At 39.5% G+C, this 25,104-nt stretch overlaps 1 protein-coding gene across 3 annotated transcripts in view; it reads left to right on the forward strand.

Annotated features, from left to right (window-relative positions):
• ARID5B (AT-rich interaction domain 5B) overlaps positions 1-24,080 on the forward strand; it is a 241,846-nt gene extending 217,766 nt beyond the window's left edge. For all 3 annotated transcript variants that reach the window (XM_061635111.1, XM_061635112.1, XM_061635113.1), the window contains 2 exons: positions 8,570-8,768; positions 16,571-24,080. In XM_061635111.1, the coding sequence (XP_061491095.1) occupies positions 8,570-8,768; positions 16,571-18,718 (2,347 nt within the window). In that variant the 3' untranslated portion in view covers positions 18,719-24,080. The remainder of the gene's footprint in view (positions 1-8,569; positions 8,769-16,570) is intronic.
• Positions 24,081-25,104: the final 1,024 nt, after the last annotated feature.

Raw genomic sequence — 25,104 nt, forward strand, 5'->3', positions numbered from 1 at the left:
TTGTGTTTCAGGAAGGCTGAAGCTGCCCTTTTTAGCAAGGACTGAGCTGACTCTCTCCCTGTATGTATCGGTGGAGTTTCCTTTTCCCCCTTCTCTCCGACTGGAATTTAGCCTTGTTTACAGTGTCCCCTGAAGCTTTCCTGCTAGGGTGGTGTTGAAAACTAGCTTTCTATACGCTTCCTTCTCCTAGGATCTGTCTCCTAAGATATAGGTTCTTTCAGGATTTGGCTCCTAGCTCAGGGTGACCTTGGGCTGCCCTTATTAGTTATTGCTCTGAGCTGTTTTACTTCAATTAAATAATGGAATAAATGGGAGCTACTTACCCTCTTTTCGCTCTGCTGCTTAACTCGCCTTGACGCTTTGTCAGCTGGGGCCTTGATGCTTCGTCAGCTGGGGCTCCCTCTAGCTCGTGGAGCAGGCTGTGCAATAGAGCAGCGGGGATCAGGCATGCATACCCTCTTCCAAGCATACACATACACTGGTCATAATGTGTGCACCTCTTATGTACAGTCCAACAATTGTAAGGCTTATAGCATATAAGCCTTACATGGACAAACTGGGACATAATGACTCAGCTGTACCAGGCCTATATGCAATGGATTATATATGTATAGGTGCCTCATACTTACATCCAAAGTACATAGATGAGTTAGAGCAAGTTATCTATACACAATCCCACTGCACCAGTTATGTGGACTGAAGGTGCGTGAGAATAAAAGTCACATTGATTTCAGTGTGAAAGTTAAGCACATAATTAAAGATCTCAATCAAAACCAGTGAATTAAAAATGTTCATCTTTGGTTGGATCCCACAGCATTAGAAGCATATTCGGAGAGTTATCACATGCCATCTGTTCACATATTCTACTGAACATGGGTAATAGACATTCAGATATCCTCATCAGTATACCCCATCAACCTGCTTCTGATGTTATGACTTACGGTTGCAATGTATGCTACTCTGATTCAGGCTGCAAGCTTTAAATAGTAGGATTATGAATGCATTCTACTACTTTCTTGATGGCATTTCCCTTGAGCTTGTGGTGTACTGTGAAGACAATTTTTTTTAAAATAGTACATTTTCAGGTCAGTTGCTGTAAATAATATGAAGTTCTGAAGAAAGACCATCTATTGGTGTACCCACCAATGTCTGTTGCTGTACACTTTAGGAAATACTGTCCTAGACAGAACAATGGCACACATATAGAGGTGCCAATGTTATTGATCTGTTCTTAATAACCCATTATTCTTCTTGATAGTGGTAGCATACCCTGCACTGTAGCAGTCTTTACAAACTCATTTTTACATAGATAGTATGTCCGATTACCAGGCTTGTTTCCTTTTCCTGCTTGTACCATTGTTGTATAAGATTATGCAACTTGGAAAGGAATTGTCCACCTCCACAACTTTGTTTTATACAGCTTGTTTGTGAAAATGGCCTCTGCCAAGCACTTCAATAGAAGTGTATGGTTAATGATGAATCAATGTACCTATTTTAGTAGAGTTCTCTTATTAACCCTTGGTTTTTTCCAAGGGAGGAGGAGGAGGGGGAAGCAGCTAATGGCTGGAGTGGATAGGAATTTCTTTAAACTTCAGGAATCACTGGTGAGTGCCATAGGCTATTGGAAACTTTTATTTCTTTGCTGTATTGTATTTTCTATAGAGACTCGAAATCTTTTTTTTTAATTCAGTAACCCTATGAAGTAGATTGTTGTTGTCCTGGTTTTACAGATGAGTAACTAAGAGTGATCTTTATATTGCTTCCACACTTTTCCAATCAGTGACCATAGCTGGCAAACAGGAATTGCAGAAGGATGATTCTAATTAAAGATGTACTTGTTGTGTGGGAGTTATTGCAACTCTTGTGACACAAAAATGGATCTAACTCCCATGCCTGTCATGCAAGTCCAAGTGGATTAGAAGTTATTAGAATGGATTCCCCACCACGAGTGTGTGGTTTGTGGGAGATCAACTAGACACCTACAAGCCCATTTGTGTGGAAATGCCTCTAGAGACTTGGTCAAGAAAACCTTGACCAAGGAAAACTAGGGAATCCAGGATTTGCCTAGAATTTGAATGATAGTTTGACATATTTTCACTGAACCACATTTCTTATGTTTCTATTAATATTTCATTAGTGAACAGTGTGCTAGATCTTGGCTGTTTTACAATAAGAATTTATAAGATATTCTCATTCTGCGATTTTCCTAGCCCCTTTTAACATTTCAAACTATTACAAATATAAGAAATTAGGATTTTGTGGCAATTTAATCATTCCTGTGAAATATGATTGTGTATTCCCTTAGAACTTAGTCACTTAGAAAATACATTTATTGTCAATGGAAATAAATAGCATCCTTAAGGCTAATTTTTAAATGTCTCTAACATGTCTACTAGTCTAAACACTTGGAACATTTGCACATTAGCCTTGGAGAGCTATATCCCACTATTTGGATCTCGTGCACAGAGAAAAGCTTTTTGGCAGCAGTCATAGACAGTAAACTGTCATGTTCTGAGAAAAGAAAAGACTGATTTGTAAAATAAGTAGTTTTAGCTGTGATCTTTGAGCAAACTACCTGAAACTAACTTTGTTAAAGTCAATGGAACTACTCCAGGACAATGGGTCTGAGTTTCTGAGCTTTTATGCTACTGCCCATAATTGACCCATCAATGTTTTTGCCTTGAATTATCATATGGACCCAGGAAGCCTTGAGATATTAAGAGGCTGTGTTCTTATTGCTGCACACTCAAAGCCTTCTTGCTCTGCCTCAGACATGGCTGGAACTATAAGAAAAACAGTCCCAATCATCTGATAGGCAGAAAAGAACAAAGCATAAATGGCCCCCTAACCAACAGCGAAAGGGGAGTTTTTGTGAAAGCCAGTTGCTGGATGCTGGTTTTGGCCTCATGCTGTGGCTGATTCATGGTCGTAATCTCTCCCTGATTTTTCAATTTATGATCCCTCATGGTCCTCATGGTCACATGCTAGTCCCATAATGGGAGAATGTAGGAACAATGTAGGAGAGGCAGAATCATGGTGAAAGAACTACGGTAGCATCAGAGGCTGAAATGGGTGTCATCGCCTTGGCATAGGAATATAGGAAATTGCCTTTTACCATTTCAAAGCTGACCATTTGTCCATTTTGCTCATTATTGTCCACATTGACAGCAGTTCTCCAAGGTCTCGACAAGCAGAGGTCTTTTCCATCATCTGCTACTTGATACTTTAAACTGGAGATGTCAAGGATTACACTTGGGACCTTTTGTATGCAAGGCATTTGTTCCAACACACAGTTGTGGTCCCTCTGCATATTCTTCCAACGTGAGTCCATTCTTCTCATGTGGATCCTACATTCTTACATTACCAGAGAGGCAGGATGGAGCCAGAGTTAAGTGATAAGGCTACTCCCATAGCATAAGAATCAGATCACAATAAAGAGTTAAAAGATGGAGCTGGCTGCCTTCAGATTTCCTTTCATGTTTTCACTTCAGAGTTATTCTTCTAACCCCTTTTATTTTTATTGCTATAAATAGATGTAGTCCACTATTTGCTGTGCAATAGCGTTTTACTTAAAAGAGTCGTTATTTGGCGTAAGAATTAATCACTATATGAAACTTTAGTACTTATCACTCTACATTAAAAAAAAACACACAAGATTTTGAGTTACATTTTTCCCATGGCACAAGGGAAGAATGTTGGCTAATGACGGATAAGAATTGTGTGGTTAATGCCTTTTATGAAATACTAATGATGAAGACGTTTGACATGCTGTGAAATACATTTTTCTAATGTGAAGTTTCTGGCTTTTGTTGGAGATGAGACAAAATCCCCAGAGGATTTTAGAATTTGTAAATATAAAATTATCTGCCTCCATGGTTCTCCCCCCCCTTTTAAAAAAGACTGGCACAAAGCCAGATTACATACATTACTGTAATAGATTTGATAACCTCTGACTTTTGCTGCAGAGAAGTACACTGAATTTTTCATTACATGAAAGAATAGTAGGCACTAGTATGTAATTCAATGTTTAGCCAAGCAAAATATCCTCCCCCCCCCAAAAAAAAAGAGAGAGGGAGGAAATAGCTACAATTAAATGTAATATATCTCTGGTTGTGTTAGGATTAATACAACACTGATTTGTTCATCCAGCTTGCATTGATTTTTAAGTTGCCTTTATTTTTTAAGAGGATAATCTTGCTTTTCATAGTCATTGAATTTAATCAGAAGCTCAGCTGATGGCAAAGACTTCCCTACTGTTTCTGCTCTGGGCTGGAAAATGTTGTTCTTGTATTATTCCAGGGGGAAAAAATAGCCCCGTGCTGTTCAGAAATCTGCTGCCTGCAGAAGGATTGTTCTTTAATATGCTACTGCTTACACATTCTAGTTATGTTAATTATCCTATAAATAATGCATTTTATTAATCTGAATGTAGGAATTGCATTTGTAATAAAAACATTTCCTACCCCCACTCACCAGACCAAACCCAAACCCTGGGTTACTTGGAAGTAAGTGCCCTGGTCTTGCTGTCCCCTTCTCTGTATTTCTTCTGTATTCTTCCCCTTTGTCAAAATGTGGATTGTAATCTCCTTGGGGGCAGGAATCTATCTTTTTTTTTGTTATGCATTATTATTGTTATTATTAACAATAACAGCAATTGTTAGAGCCACTTGCGCACATGTCACCCCTTCCACCAAGGTTGTTTCTTTTTGGATCCATGTACCCTTCCCCTTGCATGTTCTGACACTGGAAACTTTCCAAATCTAATCTTTTTTGTATGTGTGTGAGTTTATAGGCATTCTGATTCTTTATCTGTTAATGTTTGTGAAACGCCTCCTTTTATCTTGCTCAGCGGTTGATGTAAATCTCCTGCTAAGTGATAGCTCAAGCTTCTAATTTCAGGCATGTTGCATTGTGTGGAGGTATTTGTAAAGCAGAGAATCACATATTGCCTGGATTGGGCAATATTGACCTACAGTTGACTAAATACAGTGTGTGTGCGCGCGTGCACGCGCACACACATGTGTGATGTTTTAATAGTACGTTTGCTGAAGGTTTGAATGTTCCATCAGCATTATTTCCCCTGTACTATAACAGCTTCTAATAACCAAATGATAAGATCACATCCTGTGGGTAATTGTGTTGTACCGTGACAGGGCAACTGAAGAGGGGGAGGGGGAGAAAACACTGAGTGAAAATTCTAGCGAATGGAAACCTCTCTGTCAAGTTGCAATTGTTCATAGTGTTAGGCTTCAGTTTAATCCTCTAAGCTTTACGATGCATATTCACGTATGCTTTCTTTTTGGCTTTGCTTTAAAAAAAAAAAAAATCCTTGTCGTTGTCGAGAAATAGCACTGCATTAGCATTTTATGTAAAGGGAGGGAAGCTGCTTTACTAGAACAAGCCATTTTTTGTTTTTGATTCAATTTTTACCTTAGTCATACGTCTCTCAAGATACAAGAAACGTTTAATGCCAGATTTCCTGCTGTTGGCGCTGGGCCTTTGACCAGCTATGCAAAATGTATTTTTGCCACTGTCCTTCTGCCAGCTGCTGAGCTCAGTGAAAAATCACAAAAATGGAAGCATGTTCCTCCTAATGTTGAACTTTTATCAGCCATAATTCCTAATTATCATTCATCCTAATGAGTTCTGGGGGTGTATAATGACAACAAAGAGAAGAATGCTTTTGGGGTGGTTGGGGGAGGGGCAAATTTAAAATTGCCACAAAAGGTTTCTCAGAAAGAGAGCTAACTGATTAATCTTATCAAGACTGGCCTTAATCCCCGTTCCTGCTTTAACCATGAGGATAATCACACAGAATATTTTATTAAAAGGCCTAGTGGTGGTTTAGTATCATCCTCTAATTTTAAAGCTATGAGCAGCTTTTTAAACATTTACTGGCAGAATATGTAGATTTGAAATGGGCTGCCTGTTCCCATGGCAACCAAACAAAGTCAAACAAACCTTTCTGCAGTGTTAACAACTATTGCCACACAAAAAAAGTATTTTGGTTAAATCTGATTCTTTAAATATTTAACACATGGCAGAAAAAGATATAAATGTTGCTCTGGATGAAACCCAACCTCTTGCCTCCTTTGCTTTAAGTCCCAGGCACAGGAAGATGTTCAAGTGTGCCTTGAATATGTTGTGCTTGTTACAAATGAAATTTAGCAGCCTCAAGTATAAACAAGATTGTATATCTCTTCCCATTTTTATTCCGCCTTGTTACGTTTCTTTTTTTATTACATAAACATTAACTGTAATGTTACAGTGGGAAGCATTTGGCAAACTCCATATTATTTTGCTAAGCCTGCATAGAGAGAACTGTTTTCAGTTTTAGCAGCTGTAACATGTTTAAACTCAGTTTGTAATGGGATCTGAAGACCAGTATTCCCTATGGGCATTGCTTAGCTTCATTACTGGCCAGCTGCCAAATTCAGGGCTCAAAAGTATTATTCACGCCTCTCTGCACATACCCATGTCAGAGCATGCTCAGTTAATGAATTTTGTTTCTAATATGGCATAAATTAGGTTTACTCTTGAACATAATTTATGTTGTATTTTATTAAAATGTGAAATACTATCATCACGAGCAAGCTAATCCCGGCTCTCTTGAAGCCAAACTGTGTTTGAACATTTAAATCAAAACTGGATGGCTCAGAGCTGGTTCTGGAATAACAACAAAAAAAATCTGTTTCTGAACAAAAGAATTTTCTACCTTGAACTCTTAGATTAAGCTATAATTAAAGTCTGATATTTGAACAGTTTAATGCTGTTTAAAAAGCAAAGTACATTTTCTTCACAGGTATACTTTTTTTTAAAAAAATGTTTGCCATATTAAAGTTCATATTTTTAAAAGTCGGAATCTTACATTATTCCTGATATGAGTCATTCATTAATCATATTGAATGCATTATAAAAACTTTAATTATTGAAGCTGAAACTCAAGTCAATCTGTTTCTTTTAATAACATTGGTTATTTTCTCCCATTTGGATCAAGAAGCACATTGCAGAAGAAAAAACTTGCACACTGAAGTGTTGCTGGCTCCCCCCCCCCGAAATTTTTCACAGTTTAATCATGTGCATCAGGAGTGGGAGTTTGGTAGTTGACAAGCTATCTACCCCCCAGGATCTCCCATTGGATCATATGTACACCTGTGCTGAGTTTGTCTCCATCCTTGCCTGCTGCACTCTGTTCCCTTGGCTTTTAACTATGCAGTTATCACTGCATAGCATGTTCACACTATTGATAGCCCAAATGGTTATGGCAAGGCTAGGTTTCCAGGGGGACTGCAGAGGGGAGAAGGAGGGGGCACTGTGAAGCAATGGCTGGAAGGGGTAACATGTCTAGGCTAAAATCTGCTTTGGGGATAGTGATGTCCTGAATTGACCCATTTGAGGTTCCTTTTGTTTCCCCCCAAAGACCTATTCACATCAGAATCCATCCCAATTTTCCAGATTATAATTGTGATAATTTGCTGTTTTATGTTCCTCTAGGATGTATATGGAACTGCTACCAGGAGGTTTTGTAACTAAAGTTGGCTATTGCAGGAGTTGGCCAAGAAACCAAATGTAACTTATTGCCATTAAAATCAGTTTAAAGCAGTGTGTGGGGGGGTGACAAGTATGCAGCTGAGCTTCATTTAACGCCTCCAGTTGGCCTCATAACATCATTTATCTCCATGGATTTTTTTTTTAAAAAGCATTCTGCTTGTCACATATTGGCCCTGATCTAGCTAAAGTTAGCTATGGCTAATGGTGCAATCCTATATGTGTCTACTCAGAAATAAGCTTAATGAGATTTACTGCTAGGAAAGTGTGTATAGGAGTACAGCCTAAGTCTGAAAGCAGTGGGATTTAATTTAGGCCCCATCTGCACTATTCATTTAAAGCAATATTATATCACTTTAAATAGTCATGGCTTCCCCCAAAGAATCCTGAAAACTGTAGTTTAAGGGTGCTGAGAGTTGCTAGGAGACTCTTATTCCCTTCACAGAGCTGCATAATTCTCAACAGTAATTAAACAATCAATCCCTCTTCCTAGGGAATAAGTGTCTCCTATCAGCACCCTTAATGAACTACAGTTCCCATGATTCTTGAGGGAAAGCCATAGCTGTTTACATTTAAAGCAGTATTACACCTCTTTAAAGTGCAAATAGGACCTTAGTCACATCTAACTTGTTCTATAAATGGATTTAGTCACAACTAAGTTGGTGGATTGCAGCCATCACATTTTTTAGAATTATACGTAAGACTCCTTTTAATTGTATACCTAAAAATATAAAGTGTAAATATGACAGATGTTTGGGGAAACGTGTGTTATCAAAGAGGCTGGCAAACCCAGGTTTGTTACTACGTATTGTGTGAAATAACCTACACAGGAGAAATAATTTGGTTAAGTAGCAGTTTGAAAAAACAGCTTCTAGATTCTACTGTGCATCTCTGACTTTTATCATTTGTATCCTGAGTTTTTACCAAAAAAAGGGGGGTAGCAATGAACTTCTTATAGCCAATACATTTTTTGTCTTTTTTGGTGAGAATTTCTAGAACTGATCAATAATTTGTTCTTTAGATTAATTCTGCCCTATGAAAGATTTATTAAAGGAGAGGAAGATAAGCCACTACCTCCTGTGAAACCTCGAAAACAAGATAATGTCACCCAGGAGGTGGAAAGTAAGATAAAATTGTCTGGAACAAAACGCATCAAAAATGAACACCAAAAGAGCAAGAAAGAAAAAGACAATGCACAGAAGCCTCAGGATGCACCTCAGGTTAGTTTCTTTTTTCCTTTTCATTGACTTTTTCATTTTGCGGTGCTGCTTTGATCACATAATGTCCAGAAATCATCTTTTGAACCAGAACTCTCTCAAATGAATTCTCTGTTGTGTCCAGTCCCCAATGTTACCTTTTACTGACATGAAGTCTTCAAAGTCTAAACAGCTATGAGAATAGATGCAGCTGTGTCCTAATGTGCACATAAACCAATAGGTGTAGTACAAAGATAGCATGCTCAGAAGTCCCATTTCTGCAAAACTTGAATTGGTAGTACCCAGGCATCTAGTAATATTAAATTAATAATTCTGAAGTTATATGTACATACTTTATTCCTTTCAGAACAATGTGGGGAAAAGGTTCCCAGTTTATTCAGAAGAACTGAAATGTCATTGATGGTAATTTGACTTGTGTGATTATGAAGAGCATGTAAACACTAACTATGCGCAAGATGTCACCCTGAAAAGGACTTCAGTTGCCCTACTGTGTAACACAATGCATAACAATGGTGTGCATGGGCAGCTTGGGGGCCTCATGTGGCCTATAAAATCTTTATTTACGGCATTGCACAACCCCCCCAACAAAGTATCCAATGGAAATAACCAAAAAAGGAGAGGCAATCTCAAAGATGCTGAAGCTTAATGTACTTTTTATTAATGTCCAATTGGTTTCAACCCAAATAGGCCTTCCTCAGGGGCCTTTCTATAAAATATTATCATGGGTGTTATCCAATGCTCCTATTCCATACCACAAGAGACTTGTGCTAGTGGAATGGAACTTTCACTTCCTCTCCCCTGCAACCCCCCATGCACCCTCAAAATTAGCTCTGGAGGGTAGGGGAATGCTTCAGAGAAGACTGGGAGGAAGGGGAAATACTGATCCTGCTTTTGAACCAACCCTATGTCTGCATATGAAAAAACAAAAAGTGGTTTAATGTTACCAATAAGAGTTTTCTATAAGAAAGATGAGAGAATGATGATAATGTGGGCTTTACAAATATGTGACCTTTGATACAGTGTTTTAAGTATGTTATATATACAGTGCCTTGCAAAAGTAAGGTGACATTGGTTTTATGTTGCGAAATGTTTGTAAGAAACATAAAAAACTGAAACATGTTGCTTGTATAAGTATTCAACCACACATAAATATTTGGTAGAGCCACCTTTCACTGCAATAACAGCTTTGAGTCTTTTTGGGTAGGTATGTACCAGCTTTGCACACAGTGTCAGAGGGATTTTGGTCCATTCTTTCTTGGCAGATTCTCTCCAGGTTGTTCTGGTTGGTTGGACACCGCTTGTGGACCGCAAATTTCAAATAGCACCACAGATTCTCAATGGGATTGAGATCAGGACTTTGACTGGGCCGCTGTAGGACATTCACCTTTTTGTTCTTCAGCCACTCCAATATTGTTTTGGCCTTCTGCTTGGGATCATTGTCCTGCTGAAAAGTGAATTTCCTCCCAAGCTTCAGTTTTTAAGTGGACTAAGCCGGTTCTCTTGCAGTATTTCCCTGTATTTTGTTCCATCCATTCTTCCTTCAATTTTAACAAGATGCCCAGTCCCTGCTGATGAGAACCAGCCCCACAGCATAATGCTGCCACTACCATACTTCACTGTAAGGATGGTGTGTCTTGAGGCATGGGCAGTGTTAGGTTTGTGCCACACATAGTGCTTTGAGTTTTGGCCAAAAAGGTCTAGCTTGGTCTCATCTGACTGCAAAACCTTTTCCCACATCACAGCTGGGGCACTCTCATGCTTTCTGGCAAACTCCAGATGTGCTTTCAGATGGTACTTTTTGAGTAATGGCTTCTTTCTTGCCACCCTCTTATACAGGCCAGTGTTACACAGAGCTGTTGATATGGTTGACTGGTGCACCATTTCTTCACTCCCAGCCACTGAACTCTGTACCTCCTTCAAAGTGATTGTTGGCCTCTCTGTGGCTTCTCTCACAAGTCTCCTTCTTGTTCGAGCGCTGAATTTTGAGGGACGGCCTTTTCTTGGCAGTGCCTGGGTGGTGTGATGCAGCTTCCACTTCCTGATTATTGATCCAACTGTGCTCACTGGGATATCCAAACACTGGGATATTATTTTGTACCCTTTTCCTAATCTATGCATTTGTATTGCATTATCTCTCACTTCTGTAGCATGCTCTTTGGTCTCCATTTTTCTTTACATCCACAGCCTGACCAATGATCCTTCAACAGTGGAGTTTTTATTCTGACAATGTGACAGAAACTTTAATGGTTCACAGGTGGAGGCCAATGGTAAGGTAACTGTGCCCTCGAAAGGGCAGTTTCTTTCATCTGTGTAAACTGGGAGCTTCCACAGCACAGGGGTTGAATACTTATGCAAACAGCATGTTTCAGTTTTTTATGTTTCTTACAAACATTTCCCAACATAAAACCAATGTCACCTTACAGTAATTGACGTTGAGTTTCAGTGTTTCAAAATAAAATATCATACAGAACAAAATTGCAATGTACCATTTGTAATTCAGTAATATGAGAGCATTGGTCAGGAGTCTGATTACTTTTGCAAGGCACTGTATGTTTTAAGCATGATTTGTTAGTTATCCTATTTTCTGTAGAAAAGCCAAAACGAATTGGACGTTAATAAAAAGTTCATTACTCTTTAGCATCTTTAAGATTGGTTCTGCTTTTTTGTCTCTTCCATGGCCTTGGCCTCCAGTGCCTGGGTTAGAATATATTTTTTACACAGTCATGATTATTAGCATAGTCTTTCTTTACAACAGATTATTCAGAGCACCCCCCAATCCTTTTTTAATTTAATTGTAAACCAAGACGTATTTTGAAAAAGCGCAGTCTTGATTAAAATATACATAAAAGAGAGCATGTAGGCTCCACTTAAGCAACTGCTAGATTGCAACATAAAATGCCAAAAGCAAGGAAATACAAAGTCAAGACTAGCATTCCATTCTTCGTTCATCCCTTTGTGCCTTCTTATTTATTGCAGTGGGGTTGGATCAACGAGTTATGTTACATATCATATGTGCTGCAATAGAAGCTAAGCTCAACATGACAAGCTAGCAATGGAGTGTCAATCTAAACTTTGAACTTCCTTGCTTTTGTTGTTTGGTATCTCAAATTTCCTGCGACTTAAACTGCAGTTATTTTTTATGTGAGTCGCAGGTCAGGTTCTTAGATGGAGAGTCGAAAGTGCACAACACAAAATGCAATTAGGTGGGCTTCCTACTGCAAGAACATAGTAGGGTAATTCTTTTCTTCTGTCAGTCAGTAATGTGGATTGATATCAGATTCTCACAAATGTATGAGGAACCTCACAAGGCTTTTAAGTAAGCTTAAATCATTTTTCATAAGTTTTAAAAAGATATTCCTCATTTTCTTGCATATGAAAACACAGTGTAAAATTATTTCATTTTCATTGTGCCTTTCAGGTTTGGAAATTGAATTGGATCATTGTTGCTCTTATGTTTGTGCGATTTAATTATAAGCCACTTAGAGTGACTCCTTTTTGGTGGGGAAAAGTGGGTATAAAACTTTTTAATGATAAATAAATGATTAGGTAGGTTTAATGGATCAGATCATATGATTTAAAAGTGTATTTTGGGTATCAGGCAAGCTATGTGTGTTTATTGAGAAATGTGAGCTGCGTGCAGTTATGGAAATGTATGAAAACTGACTATTGTGAACGTCTTGCAATGGCTGATCCTGGTAGACCAAAGAGAGGGAAGAAATGGTTTCTGCATGTCTTTTGTCGTTAGTGTTTGCTGGGGTACTATGGAAAGTTATTAAAGACAGCACAATCCAGCACAAATGAGTTGCAAGCAACTAAGGCTGTAGACACTCTAGTGGCTTCAAAACCAGCCAGACTTTCTCTGGCTGCGGTTTGAAAGGACTCTGCCCACAGCTGGACCATCTCACTTCTCCACTGCTGATTAGGACTGCCCACAGCAAAGTGTTGGGCTTATCACTGTGTCTGCCTGAGCCTACAGCAAAACACATTCATTGGACTAACTAAAGTGGAAACAGGATTGATGGCCAATCAGTTCTGAAGTGTGTGTGAAGGTGATTTCAAGGTAATTCACACTGGAGCTAGAGCTGTAACTTCTGAGGTTTAGGAGTAAAAGGGGGCAGAGTTTGACTAGTGTTGTGTGTCCCCACATTCAGAAAACAGAGGTAGAGACACATTGAAGCCAGCATAACTGCAAGTGTGTCTCTACCCTAAATCTCAGCAACAAGTGAGACTTAAGTTAGTCACAAGTACCATCCACTTACTGCTTTCAGAGGGACATAGTTGCAACTGCTTTTATTCATAATGATGCCTATAGCTCTGTGCACACACCAAAAAGGTTTGGCCTCTAAATATCCGTTAACCTTACCAACCTTTTCAAACATCCATCTGCACTCACTGGTTCTCTCCCTTCTCCCTACGCTAAAATCTGAATATACCAATGGTGCTCACTGCAATTTTTGTCCCAAGTAGCAGGCTCTGCTTTTTGTGGCTCAGATAAAGTCTACCAAGCTGTATAACCATCTATATAGGAGGAGAGGGCTTTTCATTGGATTGCCACCAGTAATTCTGCTGCATAGCTGTTTGTTTTTTCATCTCTCTCATTTTTTTCAAAGAACTGCTGTTCATGAGTGCCAATTCATTGGCAACACAGCGCCACCATGGTAGTAATGCCCAGTTGCAGGTGTTCCCATGTTGGGACATCAAGTATGGAACTGTTAGACTGAAAAATTCTGTTGCTATTGCATGAGCCATGGAGTGCTCTTTCAACTCTGATTTTGTCATCCTGGGAAAATGCACAGCTTATTAAGCAAAGTTCTCACTTATTAAAGAAAAATCAACTCATTTGAAATGTGGTGTTGGAGGAGAGCTTTGTGCATACCATGTATTGTGAAATAATTGGGTGTTAGAACAAATTAAACCAGAACTGTCACTAGAAGCTAAAATGATGAATTATCATACTTTGGACATATAATGAGAAGACATGATTCACTAGAAAAGACAATAATGCTGGGAAAAACAGAAGGGAGTAGAAAAAGGGGAAGGCCAAACGAAATGGATTGATTCCATAAAGGAAGCCACAGACCTGAACTTACAAGATCTGAACAGGGTAGTTCATGACAGATGCTCTTGGAGGTTGCTGATTCATAGGGTCGCCATAAGTCGTAATCTACTTGAAGGCACATAACAACAACAAAGATGTCTTAATCAACTAATTGAATGAGATGTTTGCTTAGAAAAAGTATTTCCCCCTTCCTATTCACATGAGAAGGAATGCCTCTTCTAAGATTATGCTTACTGCAAGACGTCTATGCATCATCAAAAAAGTATTCCTTTTTTTCTTCAGAAACAAAGCAAATTTATACAGATTTAGTTAATTAAATATTAGCATTGTAAAAATTGTGTTGCCTGATTACACAGGGACATTTTTACCACTTTATCTAAACAACTGATTAATCATTACAGTCCTGCCATTTTATATGTATTGTGTGAATTAGTGATACATATATCTGACTTTTTGCAGGGCTGTGAAATCCAAAAATTACAACCAGCTTCAGCATACTCATCTATTAGGAAGCTGGACTATTGGTGCATGGAAATAGCATCTATGTCTTGTGAAAGCCTGATTTGGCAAGGCTGTTTAAAACTTACTAGGTGGCAGTCTCAGGCCTGGCACCAGTAGTCAACCAGGTTGGACACTGGCTGAAGGCCCCAGGGGCTTGAAAGGGCCCTTCATCAGCCCAACCAAGCTACTCCATCATTCACCATCTTCCCTGCACAGCTGCCAGATACTTTTCAGAGGTGATGCTACTTTTGAGCTCCCATCCATGGTTGCCACCCATCCTTTCAAGTTACCCATACTGTAATGCCCCTGCCCATAGATCTATGAAATCTTAAGTCACCCATCTTAACATCCCTGGGTTTCAAAAGCAGTTTTCAATGCAGCATGTGAAGTTTATATTAGGGTGAAAATAGTTCAAAGGCCAAGCGTGCATGCTGAAATTAATAACCATACATCTCTCTTTATTATGATCTGCCTTTGGGCTTCATGTTTCTGCAAATATGGGGATCATTCCCATTTAAAATCATTCTGTAAAAGTACTCCAGATGATAAGATTTTAACTTTATACATCCTGAGTACTTTTAAATATTTTTCAAGCAATGTTTTGCTGTGTGAACAATGAGGGTGAAAGTCATCTTGTAATAATGACTCATAACTGTGTGTGAATAGGCTGTTAATTGGCTACAGTTCTGTTTGGCATTACATTTGATTCTATTTTGTTATGATGACTGCAACTGAGTACAAAATGAAATATTATTATTCCTCTCATACATGCTGCTCTAACACAGCTAAAAACACCAATCAAAGGGTTGCCCAACCAGAAAAAAAGCAGGACATCAGTTATTAACCATGAGTTTTTCTTGGTCTGCTTTGCTCATCTGTCTGGTATTTTCCTGTAATTGTATAAGCTCTAGAGGCCAGTGATAGAATTTTTGCAAAAGGGCTAATGATTATATTTGGACTGAAAAAGGCAACTTCAACTTTGAGTTTCTTTGTGGAAAAAAATATGGAAGTAGTCACAATGAGTAACAGACACTTTAACTAATAAGAAATAGAAAAACCCAACACACAGGAAAATTTAAAAGCAGTTGCAAAGACATAAATCTTGGAGAAGATTGTGATGTATTGGCTGCCTTACATCCATCTCTTGCATGATGCCCTCTAATGCAGCATTTAAATAATAACTTTCCTGATGCCTCCTCTTTACTGCTAAGAAAGGGGGGGGTAAAAACAATAATAGAAGAGCTCAGACAATGTTGCTGTTTTATGACTGCCTTCTCCTAAGAGGCATGCTGGAGAATGACAGTAATTTTGAAAAGGGTTGTCAGTCAGCTTTATCACAGATGGAGCACTCTAATGACCTTCCAGGTCACAGTTCATTCGTCTACATAATGGAATGAATAGGAAGAATTGAGTGCACAAGCTTTATTAATGAAGGAGCATAAAGAGATGCAGCGTCATTGGCTATAACTCAGGAAAGCTATATCTGGAAGAGGGCAAAAATGCTCTTGCCGCATGTTGACAACTTTATTTTAATCTCTACATAAAAGAGGCCCAGTTGAGCCACAATGCCAATTGTTTCAGAAGACATCAGCAAAGCTTTGCTTCCCTGCCCACCCCCCACTTCATTGTAAATATTTTAATAGGGAGGACTCGTTTTGTTAAGCGCAGGTTTTAATTGTGCCAAGAGATTAGATCTAAAATAAAAGAGGTCCAATTTTTATCTGTTTTTATGATACTGTTTTACTGTGCTTATGTTGATTTGTACTGTTTGTACACCACTTAGATATTTTTAAAATATTAAGCAGTTTAGAAATACATTTTAAATAATAAAAAGATTAAAGTCAAGGCAACCATGTTGGGGGTGTGTGTTTTAAATATGAAAAGCAGAATTTATATCTTTCTAGATTGAATTGTCAACACAGCGGTTGTCGTCTTAACTAAAAGATGGCCTCAGCATAAACACTGGTCAGCATATGAGTGGAACCTACTTTATGCAGTCTTGTGAAAATTATTAAAAATAATCAAATGTGAATTATTAATACATTTATAGCTCTTATTTAATGCTACAGTGTTTACAAAACATAGATGTTTAAATATGAGAGTGGCAATTAAAGCTCTTGGATTTCAACATAATAACAAATTTGTTTCCAAGGGGCACCACTATGTCCTGTGTGTCATTTTAAAAGACTTGTGTCCTTCATGCTACAGTACTTTCTCACACTTGTTCATTGAAATGTTTTGTTAGGTTTCATCAGAACAAGAGAAGGATCAAGAATGTCCAGACCAGAAAAGCTCATCTGAGCTGACTGTAGCAGAGGATATGAAGGGGTCTATAGAAGAGCCCCAGGTTTCTCCACTAGATGCAGCTGGGATGCCATCTTTGGAAAAAAACAACTTGAAAAATATCAGCCCAAACAGTGGGGAAGTCAAGGAGGAGATGCCATCTGAAGATTCTTTTTCAAGTGCTTTGGTGCCCCCAGAAGAAGATGTCTTGAACTCGGCAGTCAGTAAACTCCCCAGTCCATCAGAAGTCCTAGATGAGCCAAAGCAGGAACAAAGAGCGCATTGTCTCTCAGATGATCTAGAAAGTGATGTCCAAGAAATCCCATTTAATAACTTTCCCACCATCCAACTACCACTTCCAACTCAAAGCGAGATGGAAGACGATAAACTCCCAGAGATGGCGGACTACATTGCCAATTGCACAGTTAAAGTGGATCAGTTAGGGAATGAGGACATACACAATGCACTGAAACAGAGTCCCAAAGTCCTTGTAGTACAGAATTTTGACATGTTCAAAGAGAAAGAAGTGCCGGGTTCCCTTAATGGGGATCCTGGTTTCGGTTGCACACCACTACTCTACTCCAAAGGCAACCCAGGCATCATGTCACCTCTGGCAAAGAAGAAGCTTCTGTCGCAAGTCAGTGGGGCAACCCTCTCATGTAGCTATCCTTATGGCTCACCCCCACCTTTGATCAGCAAGAAGAAATTAAGCAGCAAAGAAGACCTGTTGTCAAGCATGTCACAGGCTCCTCATGCTCCTGTGACAGATACTGCAGCACTCAGCAGGCCATCTGTGATCCAACATGTACAGAGTTTTAAACCCAAGAATTCAGAGGAAAGGAAGTCTGCTAGTGAAACTTACAGGCATGAATTGCTACTAAAGAAACCCGATTCTGAATGTTGTGATTTTTCCAAACAACACCTGAGTGCTCTGGCTGAATCCTATGCACTGAAGTCAGAAATTCAGGACATGAAAGATAGAATGAATGAAAAAAGGGGCCTGCACCACTCCCACATGCCCACCTTCTTGGCAGATTTTTATTCATCTCCTCACCTGCACAGCCTTTACAGGCACACTGAACACCACCTTAATAGTGAACAGGCATCAAAGTACCTCCCTCGAGACATGTACAGAGGTACAGAAAACCTTTCAATGTTCCCTCAGCACAAGCACCAAGATAAACGAAGCTTAAGCTATCACCCCCCTTTGCATCAGCAAGAAAAAAAGAGCCCTATGGAAGTCTCCTTGGATGATCAGCCGACAGATCTGAGTCTTCCGAAAAGTACTCACAAACAGACTGCAAAAGCTCTGGGATCATCTTCCCTCTTGCATGCTTCAGTTGGGCAGCAGGAGAGCAAAAGCATTTCCCAGTTTCAAGCCTTGAGCTGCCAGCCTCTGAGCATAGACTGTAATCCCAAAGCTTGCCGTGTTTCTCCAATGACTGTGTCAGCCCCAAAGAAGCACGGTGAGCCTCTTCTCAGGATCAGCAAACAGCAGAACCCGAGGAAGATAGAAGGCATGGTCCATCCCATCCTCAGCCACAAAACAAATGCTCAGACCATTGGGGCAGCTCGGCCTCTGAAGCGCAGCCTGGAGGATTTGGACAAAGCCATTTCGGAAAAAAAGATCCGAGCTGTCTCACCCCTGCGCTTACCAAAGGAAGCCCCTGTGAAAGACAAGAGTCTCGAGCAAGAGGGGGAGGGCAGCAAATCCCTGCATGGCCTCCCTCCCAGTGGCATGCTGGAGGGCCACAAGTTTCCCCTCTCAAGCCCCATCTTCACAGGCTTATACCCAGGAACTTTGTGCAGCAGCCTCAGCAACCGAATTCCATCTGGGTACTCTCATCCTCTGCAGTACTTGAAAAATCAGACAATGCTTTCTCCACTAATGCAGCCTTTGGCTCTCCATTCATTCATGGTGCAAAGACAATTCCTTACATCCCCTGGAAATTCACAGCAGCTTTACAGGCACTTAGCTGCAGCAACACCTGTAGGAAGTTCATATGGTGACCTTTTGCACAACAACATTTATCCTTTGGCTGCTATCAATCCTCAGGCTGCTTTTCCGCCTTCTCAGCTGTCTTCTGTACATCCGAGCACAAAACTGTAAATCCTCCCTTTAAAACAACAACAAAAACTACATTCCTTTAGCTTGTGATGTCTTGCAAAATTTAAAAACAAAAAGTCAATATTTGTGTTATAAGCAGTTTTGTCCCTCATTGCCAAAGGCTTCAGATTTGATTGAGGGTCAGGCAAGACAGTGGTTTTGGGCTTTGTTTTTCACCTCTGACTCCCGCACCTGTTCCTTCCATGGCCATTTCACTTTGCACAAGAAGGTTCCAAAAAGAATCTATGTCTTGCTGAAAACAAATGTCACAGCAGACCAGGTGGTATATTAGCTGTTTTTCCTGATCTTGGAGAAAAATATTTTTGTTTGTTTGGTTGGTTCCCCCCCCCCCCAAGAGAGTGGGTTTTGGAGCATTTCAATTAGAAAAAGAGGCAGGTCTGATGAGAGAGAAGGTGGGACAAGCAGGTGATGAGTGTATGTTGCTTCTTTGGGTACCATTTTGTTTTCTGACTGCTCAGATTTCAAATTAATGCAGTGTATTACTATACTGAACTTCATAGCATTTCATCTTAACACTATCAAAACAGGAAAAGTAAACTTGGTTAAATTAGACTTTACATATCTGCTTCAAAAATGAAACAAAAGAATTTCTAGTGTCAAGTTCATTTGTATAATTTATGTAAGTTCTTAATTTCAACCTATCCTAAACTCTGTTTGTTTGTTTGTTTGTTTGCTTGCTTTGTTTAAAAACAAAGAAAAAATTGGCTCTGGCAATTGAGGGCTTTTTTTTGAAAATGCATCTGCATCCTTTTCCTCCTTTTTTTCTCTGTGCTTATACTTTTAGAGTAGCTTTTTGGGTGGTGATGCCATTGTTTACAAAACAAAAAAACCCCTTTTCAGTGACCCTTTCCAATGGATAGAAGCATACTGTAGATCACACAGTTGTGAATGAGTCCAAACTTGGGTTCCTTCTCAAGCAACGGAATCCTCTAAAGGTGCTGAGCTCTCCCCTCAGCCATCAGAAGGGTTCTTTAGTTGTTCATACATTGCTGTTTTATCGGCCACTGAGATTTGGCTTTTCGGTATCATGATCTGTGAATTTGTTAAAAAATTGTACTTAACCTTATCCAGGCTGTGAAGCTGTCCTGCATACCAGAAAGGGAACATGCTCAGGACTACACTGGCAACAAGTTATTCAATAACATTGGAGTCTAGAGAACCTTTCTGGTGGGCTGCAAAACTATTTCAAGAATTTTAGCCATTAGAAGAGAAAGAAGGGAAAGAATTTTAGTTAAAGACATTCTGGATTCTGTGCTGCTGAAGTGGGATTGGTGAGGATGGATGTCCTTCCTGAGAAAGGGATTAACAACAAGGAGTTGTTCCAAGGTGTTTGAGGGGCACATTTGGCTATGAATTGGCTGCACTGTTTGCTTGGTGGTCTCTTGCTGTTAGTCCTACAAAGTGCTGAACATTCCACCTTGTTCCAGCAAAATATTTTGACCATGGGATTTAGTATTAAACAAAATGGCAGCTTAATCTACAAATCACGTAAAACAGATTTTACTTGATTTTGACTCTTTGGTCCTATTGAACAAAAGTTCCACGTCAGTGGGACTTTTAAGCCTGAGCCTGAGCGTTCTGTTGACTCTGATGAGAGTCTTCCTGCTGAAAGCTAAAATTTGCCTTGAGATATTTTGCTGGAACGGGCTAAGTGCTCAGATCATTGCAGGATCAGGACCACAGCATGAAGGGCCAGCAGCTATGTCTAAAAGGGGATTTATTTTGAACTGAGGAAAGGCTTGAAGGACCAGCAAATGTGGTTTCACCCACTGACTCACTACTGTGCAAGCTGGGGGAGGCTTTAACAGAGCACCTTGCTGTATTATACACTCGTGGGCAAAGAGCACTTTTCATGCATGTGTGCGCACCCATCCTACACACACTCCCGTGTAAACAGTAAGAGTAAGAGTCCTCTCTTTATGGACCTCACTTGGCTGCTTACTCTCATTTGCTTTTATCTTGGCTTATGCATGAGCACCTGAAGTGCACAAGGGACAGTTTTGTTCAGCCTGTGGTGGTGTTCCTACTGAGAGAGAAATGGGTTCAAAGAGCCCTTTCCTGTTTGGCACTAAGCCAAGGGTCATGTAGGAAACCTTGGGGACTGTGTGTTCTGGATCTATCCCATTACTTCCATATTCCTCTCTGACACCATGTACCAGTGCAAGTGACATTTCCCACCAAACAGAGAGGAAGTGTCAGGTGCTGTAGTGCAGCTCTGTTCATATCAAAGAAACAATGCCAGTTTATACTAGCTTTAACAATATGGGCACGGTCTTGGAGGTTGTAGTTTCAAGTCTTTCTCATGGATCTGCTGAGTTTCCACCTCCCATTCAGGAAGCATCAAATGCGTGCAGGCTGCCCCACATGTGCTTGGCACCATGCGGCATGGTCATGACAGCCCAGTGAACACTTGGCTCAGCACTGGTCTGCTTGAGGGTTTTTTGGGGGAGTGTCTTCCCTATGAGGCTGAAATGCAGCCCCATGCCCCTGTCGCAAGCCATAATTTTAAGAGTGACAAGTCCTTAAGAGAAAGCAGTGGGGAAAATACTCCTTCTACAATGTTGCAGATTTCTTTTGAGGAACTTCTTTGTAATGTGTCTCGAAGTATGGAGAGCTACAAAGAGCGGCTGAACTTTTTGAAACATTTTACAATGTGAAAATTGGTTATGACCTGAACCCATCCCAGATTGCAATTCAAATGCAATAACCATTGAAACTACTGGAAACTACTTAAACAACATGGTGCGTGCATGCTGGACATCTTGTATTAACATTTCCTGTGATACGAAGCCAACTGCAATATATAATGTAACCTACTTAATATACAATGGTGGAAAAACCAGAATAATAGACATCTACTGTTAAAGACCGATGCTTTCTTCGATTTAAATGCTTTTATGTTCTTGTGGTAAAATTATATTAACAGATGATGCATAAGCAGACTAGTAGAATTTAGATGATAAATGTGCCAATGCAGGGTTTTTTTCCTTTTTCCTGCTGTGCTCAAAGCATCCAAGGAAACAACAATCACAATCGCATGGATCAGATGCCATAGAGGGCACTATTAGTAAAATTGCACTAAACCTGTCTAACATAATAATAATCAAAGAGGGGGAGGGAATGTAACTTGGCAGGGTTGTAGAAGTCTGCCATGAACGTTATCAGTATCCTGTGCCCGGCACTGTAATCCAGGATGTGATGTATCTCTGATTTGTTTGGGATAATCTGCATGTAGAACTGTCTGTACTCTCTTACATGAAGGGCTGTTCCTTGTTTTAAATGGATTGTCCCTCCTTTTAGAATAGCACACCCTTATCAACTCATTTACTGCATGCAAAGGTAGCTCCAGTTTTCTTATAGTGGTATGCCCCCACCAACCATTTTCCTTCTGTGGAGAGGGTGGCACTGTGCACAATCCTTTGGCACATATGGAGCTTCCCACCCCTCTTGAAATGAATGGGACTGCCCACAGACACAAGAGCTCAGTGTGCATATGGGGGCACTTAACTGCTCATTTATTCCAAATCCCACAGCCCTAGAACCACTCTCATTTTTAAAAGTTTGTTTTGGTAACCATAATTGTTAGAACTTAACCTCATGTATTTATTTTGCACATCTCCAGTTTTAGTTTTATCGCATCATTTTGGAAGTTGTTTAGACCATTCTAAAATCTCACAGTGCAGGGTTTATTGATACCTCCCCTTTTTTCTCAATAGAGACTGCCTTCTTTTTAGAAAGCTCATGATGCATTGGCCAAGATGAGGGTAAATGAAGAGCAATGAGGACCTAATCCATACCTTGGGGGGCAAGGGAACATTGTCTAAGAATGGTTTTTAAAAGCCCACAACACCATGATTTCTATTTAGTATTAAATTTTCCACTGGCAAAGAACTACTTTCTGTGACTTAAATAGGGCTTTGTTTGCTTTGGTTGAGTTCAAGGGGCCTTATTATTGAATGAAATTGCACAAGTAAGTTGGTAAAGAAAACAGTTGCATCTAATTGGCATCAGAGTTATAAATCTAAGAAATTTTGCAATGCCATCTCACTCTGTTCAGGATTCATTAATGATTCTGAAGGCTGAATAAAGACAAATAAATTGTCTTGTTAGAAGCCAGTGACTTGGGGAGGGGGCTTGTTGGGTGAGGCCTTTTGCAACTGGATTCCAATAATCAGAAGGGTTTGCCAATTTAATCAATCCACAATAAAGCTAAGGAATGTTCCGAGCTTACTGAACTGCTGCTTGAATCCTTTAACACACAGGGCACAAGCCAACAAAACCGGGCCCTGTTTAAAACGGTACCTGAAGTAATGTGATAGTTTCAGTTTCTGTTGTTAGTCCTATTCCACTCTAGGTGGTGTCTGCATCTTTGTGGTCAAGAGATTCCAAGAATAGTTAGTAGTAATTTTGGCCCCATGTACACATTTGCTGGAATGGTGTGGTTGTGTAGCGGTTCCCACACCACTCAGGGAAACAATAGCCTCCTTTGGCAGTGGTGTGGCTAGGTTGATACATAATTATGTAGTCAGCTGTAAGTGGGAGTGGCATAGGAGCAACCACAGAGGCAGCTGCCACTATGCCATTCCACGCAACATTTAAACAGGCACAAAGTCACTTCCATCTAACTTTTTCTTGAATAACGCCCATAAACCCAGACTCTGTCCTATGCTCTTGTATGGCCAGTGGAAGCCAGTAGATGGCCACATAAATATTTTGTGTGGTGTGTGCCTTTAAAGGGAGAGGTTGATTTCTACACACTCATTATTCCACATGATCAGACTGTATAGCAATGAGCATAGTCAAACCTGGCCCCGTTTCACAATTTATAATGCTTACAGTGGGAAAATATTTCACTGATATGAGGTCTGCAGTATTGAAACTATCATCATGAGCACTTAACCGGTGTTAGCTGTAAATGTATTTGATATTTTACATGTATTCCCCCCTTCCATAGTTTTAAATATGGTCTAACAAAGGCAGCATAATCTACTAGCTGTTTATACTTTGTTTTGAACGTTCTTTTGTTGTAAATAGTGTATACATTCTTGTGATTCAAGTTATTGTAGCTTATATGCTCTGTAAGGTGATTATTTGTATATAGAAAAAATGGCCCAGTAATATTATATAGTTTCCCATTTTTTAAAAAAAATAAAAGGTTATTGAGTAACCTTTCACATTAAATAAGTTTAAACACTACCAGAAAGAAAGAAAAAAGCTGAGCCAACTAAAACACTCAATTTTTGTATGTTTTCCAAATTGTATGTATTAATGCTTTTGATACTGTATTATGTGCCAATAGTTTCCCAATCACATAGCAAGCAAAAGATATTTTGTACTTTTTGATCCACTGTAATATTTAATAAAAAATGTTACTATGTGTTTCCTTTTGTGTTTAATACATCTGTAATCTGTTCTTTTATCAACCAAGGAATTGTTCAATATAACCCTTTCAGCCCTCTTAACAGCTGCTTCTCCAGAAACAACTCAGCCCCCTTCACCTGAGATCAATGGAAATAAATTCAACTTTGCAGTTTACCAGAGAGAGAATGATCAAGTAATTTGCTTACATAGAGTCATCTTCATAGATGGAAGAATGGGAATGGGCAGGGCTGTATGCTTTGAAAATAAAACATCTATCTAGTCCAAGAAAACTTTAATTCCAAGATGAGAAAAGAGAAATTCTGCAACCTGTATTCAATATGCAAAATAATTCATATATTTGCATAATTTATTTTGCATAATTTATTCTTCTTAACCATTGTGAGTAGTGGTGAGGAATTAAATTTGGTACATGGTGTCATTTGATGGGAGTCAGTAGATAACATGGATGTATAAGAAGATTATCTCCATGGATAACTTCAGGTTGAAGAACAGATGAGATTTTCACATTGTTGGAGGAGTTAGAATGGTCCTCCTCGAAGAATAACTGAAGCAAAGAATTTCATTTGTTTTAAAGCTCAACTGGCTGCATTTATGGAGAACTACTCGTAAGCTGTAATGTGGGGCTTCTAATGGCACACGGGGTACCCTCATAAGAGTTCCCAAAGGCTAATGACATTATTTCCTGCCTCTGCTATGCAGCAACATGCTAGTGTTAATCTAGCCTTTTGAGGTACTAATAATTCTTTGTTCTGATGCAATGCCTTTTATCAAAGGCTCTGTAAAAACATGGGAAATCTTACAAGAATTTTACAGGCAGTAGAACTGACACTTGAAAAACCTTGATTCACCAAGGACCAGTAAGGCTTAGATAAAAGAGAACATTATCTCACGTCATGATTTGATCAATGTACTACACAAGAAAAATATTGATGCTCTCAGACACCAAAAATCAAATATTCATTGCCTTGATCATAGGTCTTAACAAC

The sequence above is a fragment of the Rhineura floridana genome, chromosome 7 (genome assembly GCF_030035675.1).
Source record: "Rhineura floridana isolate rRhiFlo1 chromosome 7, rRhiFlo1.hap2, whole genome shotgun sequence".
Lineage (NCBI taxonomy): Eukaryota > Metazoa > Chordata > Lepidosauria > Squamata > Rhineuridae > Rhineura > Rhineura floridana.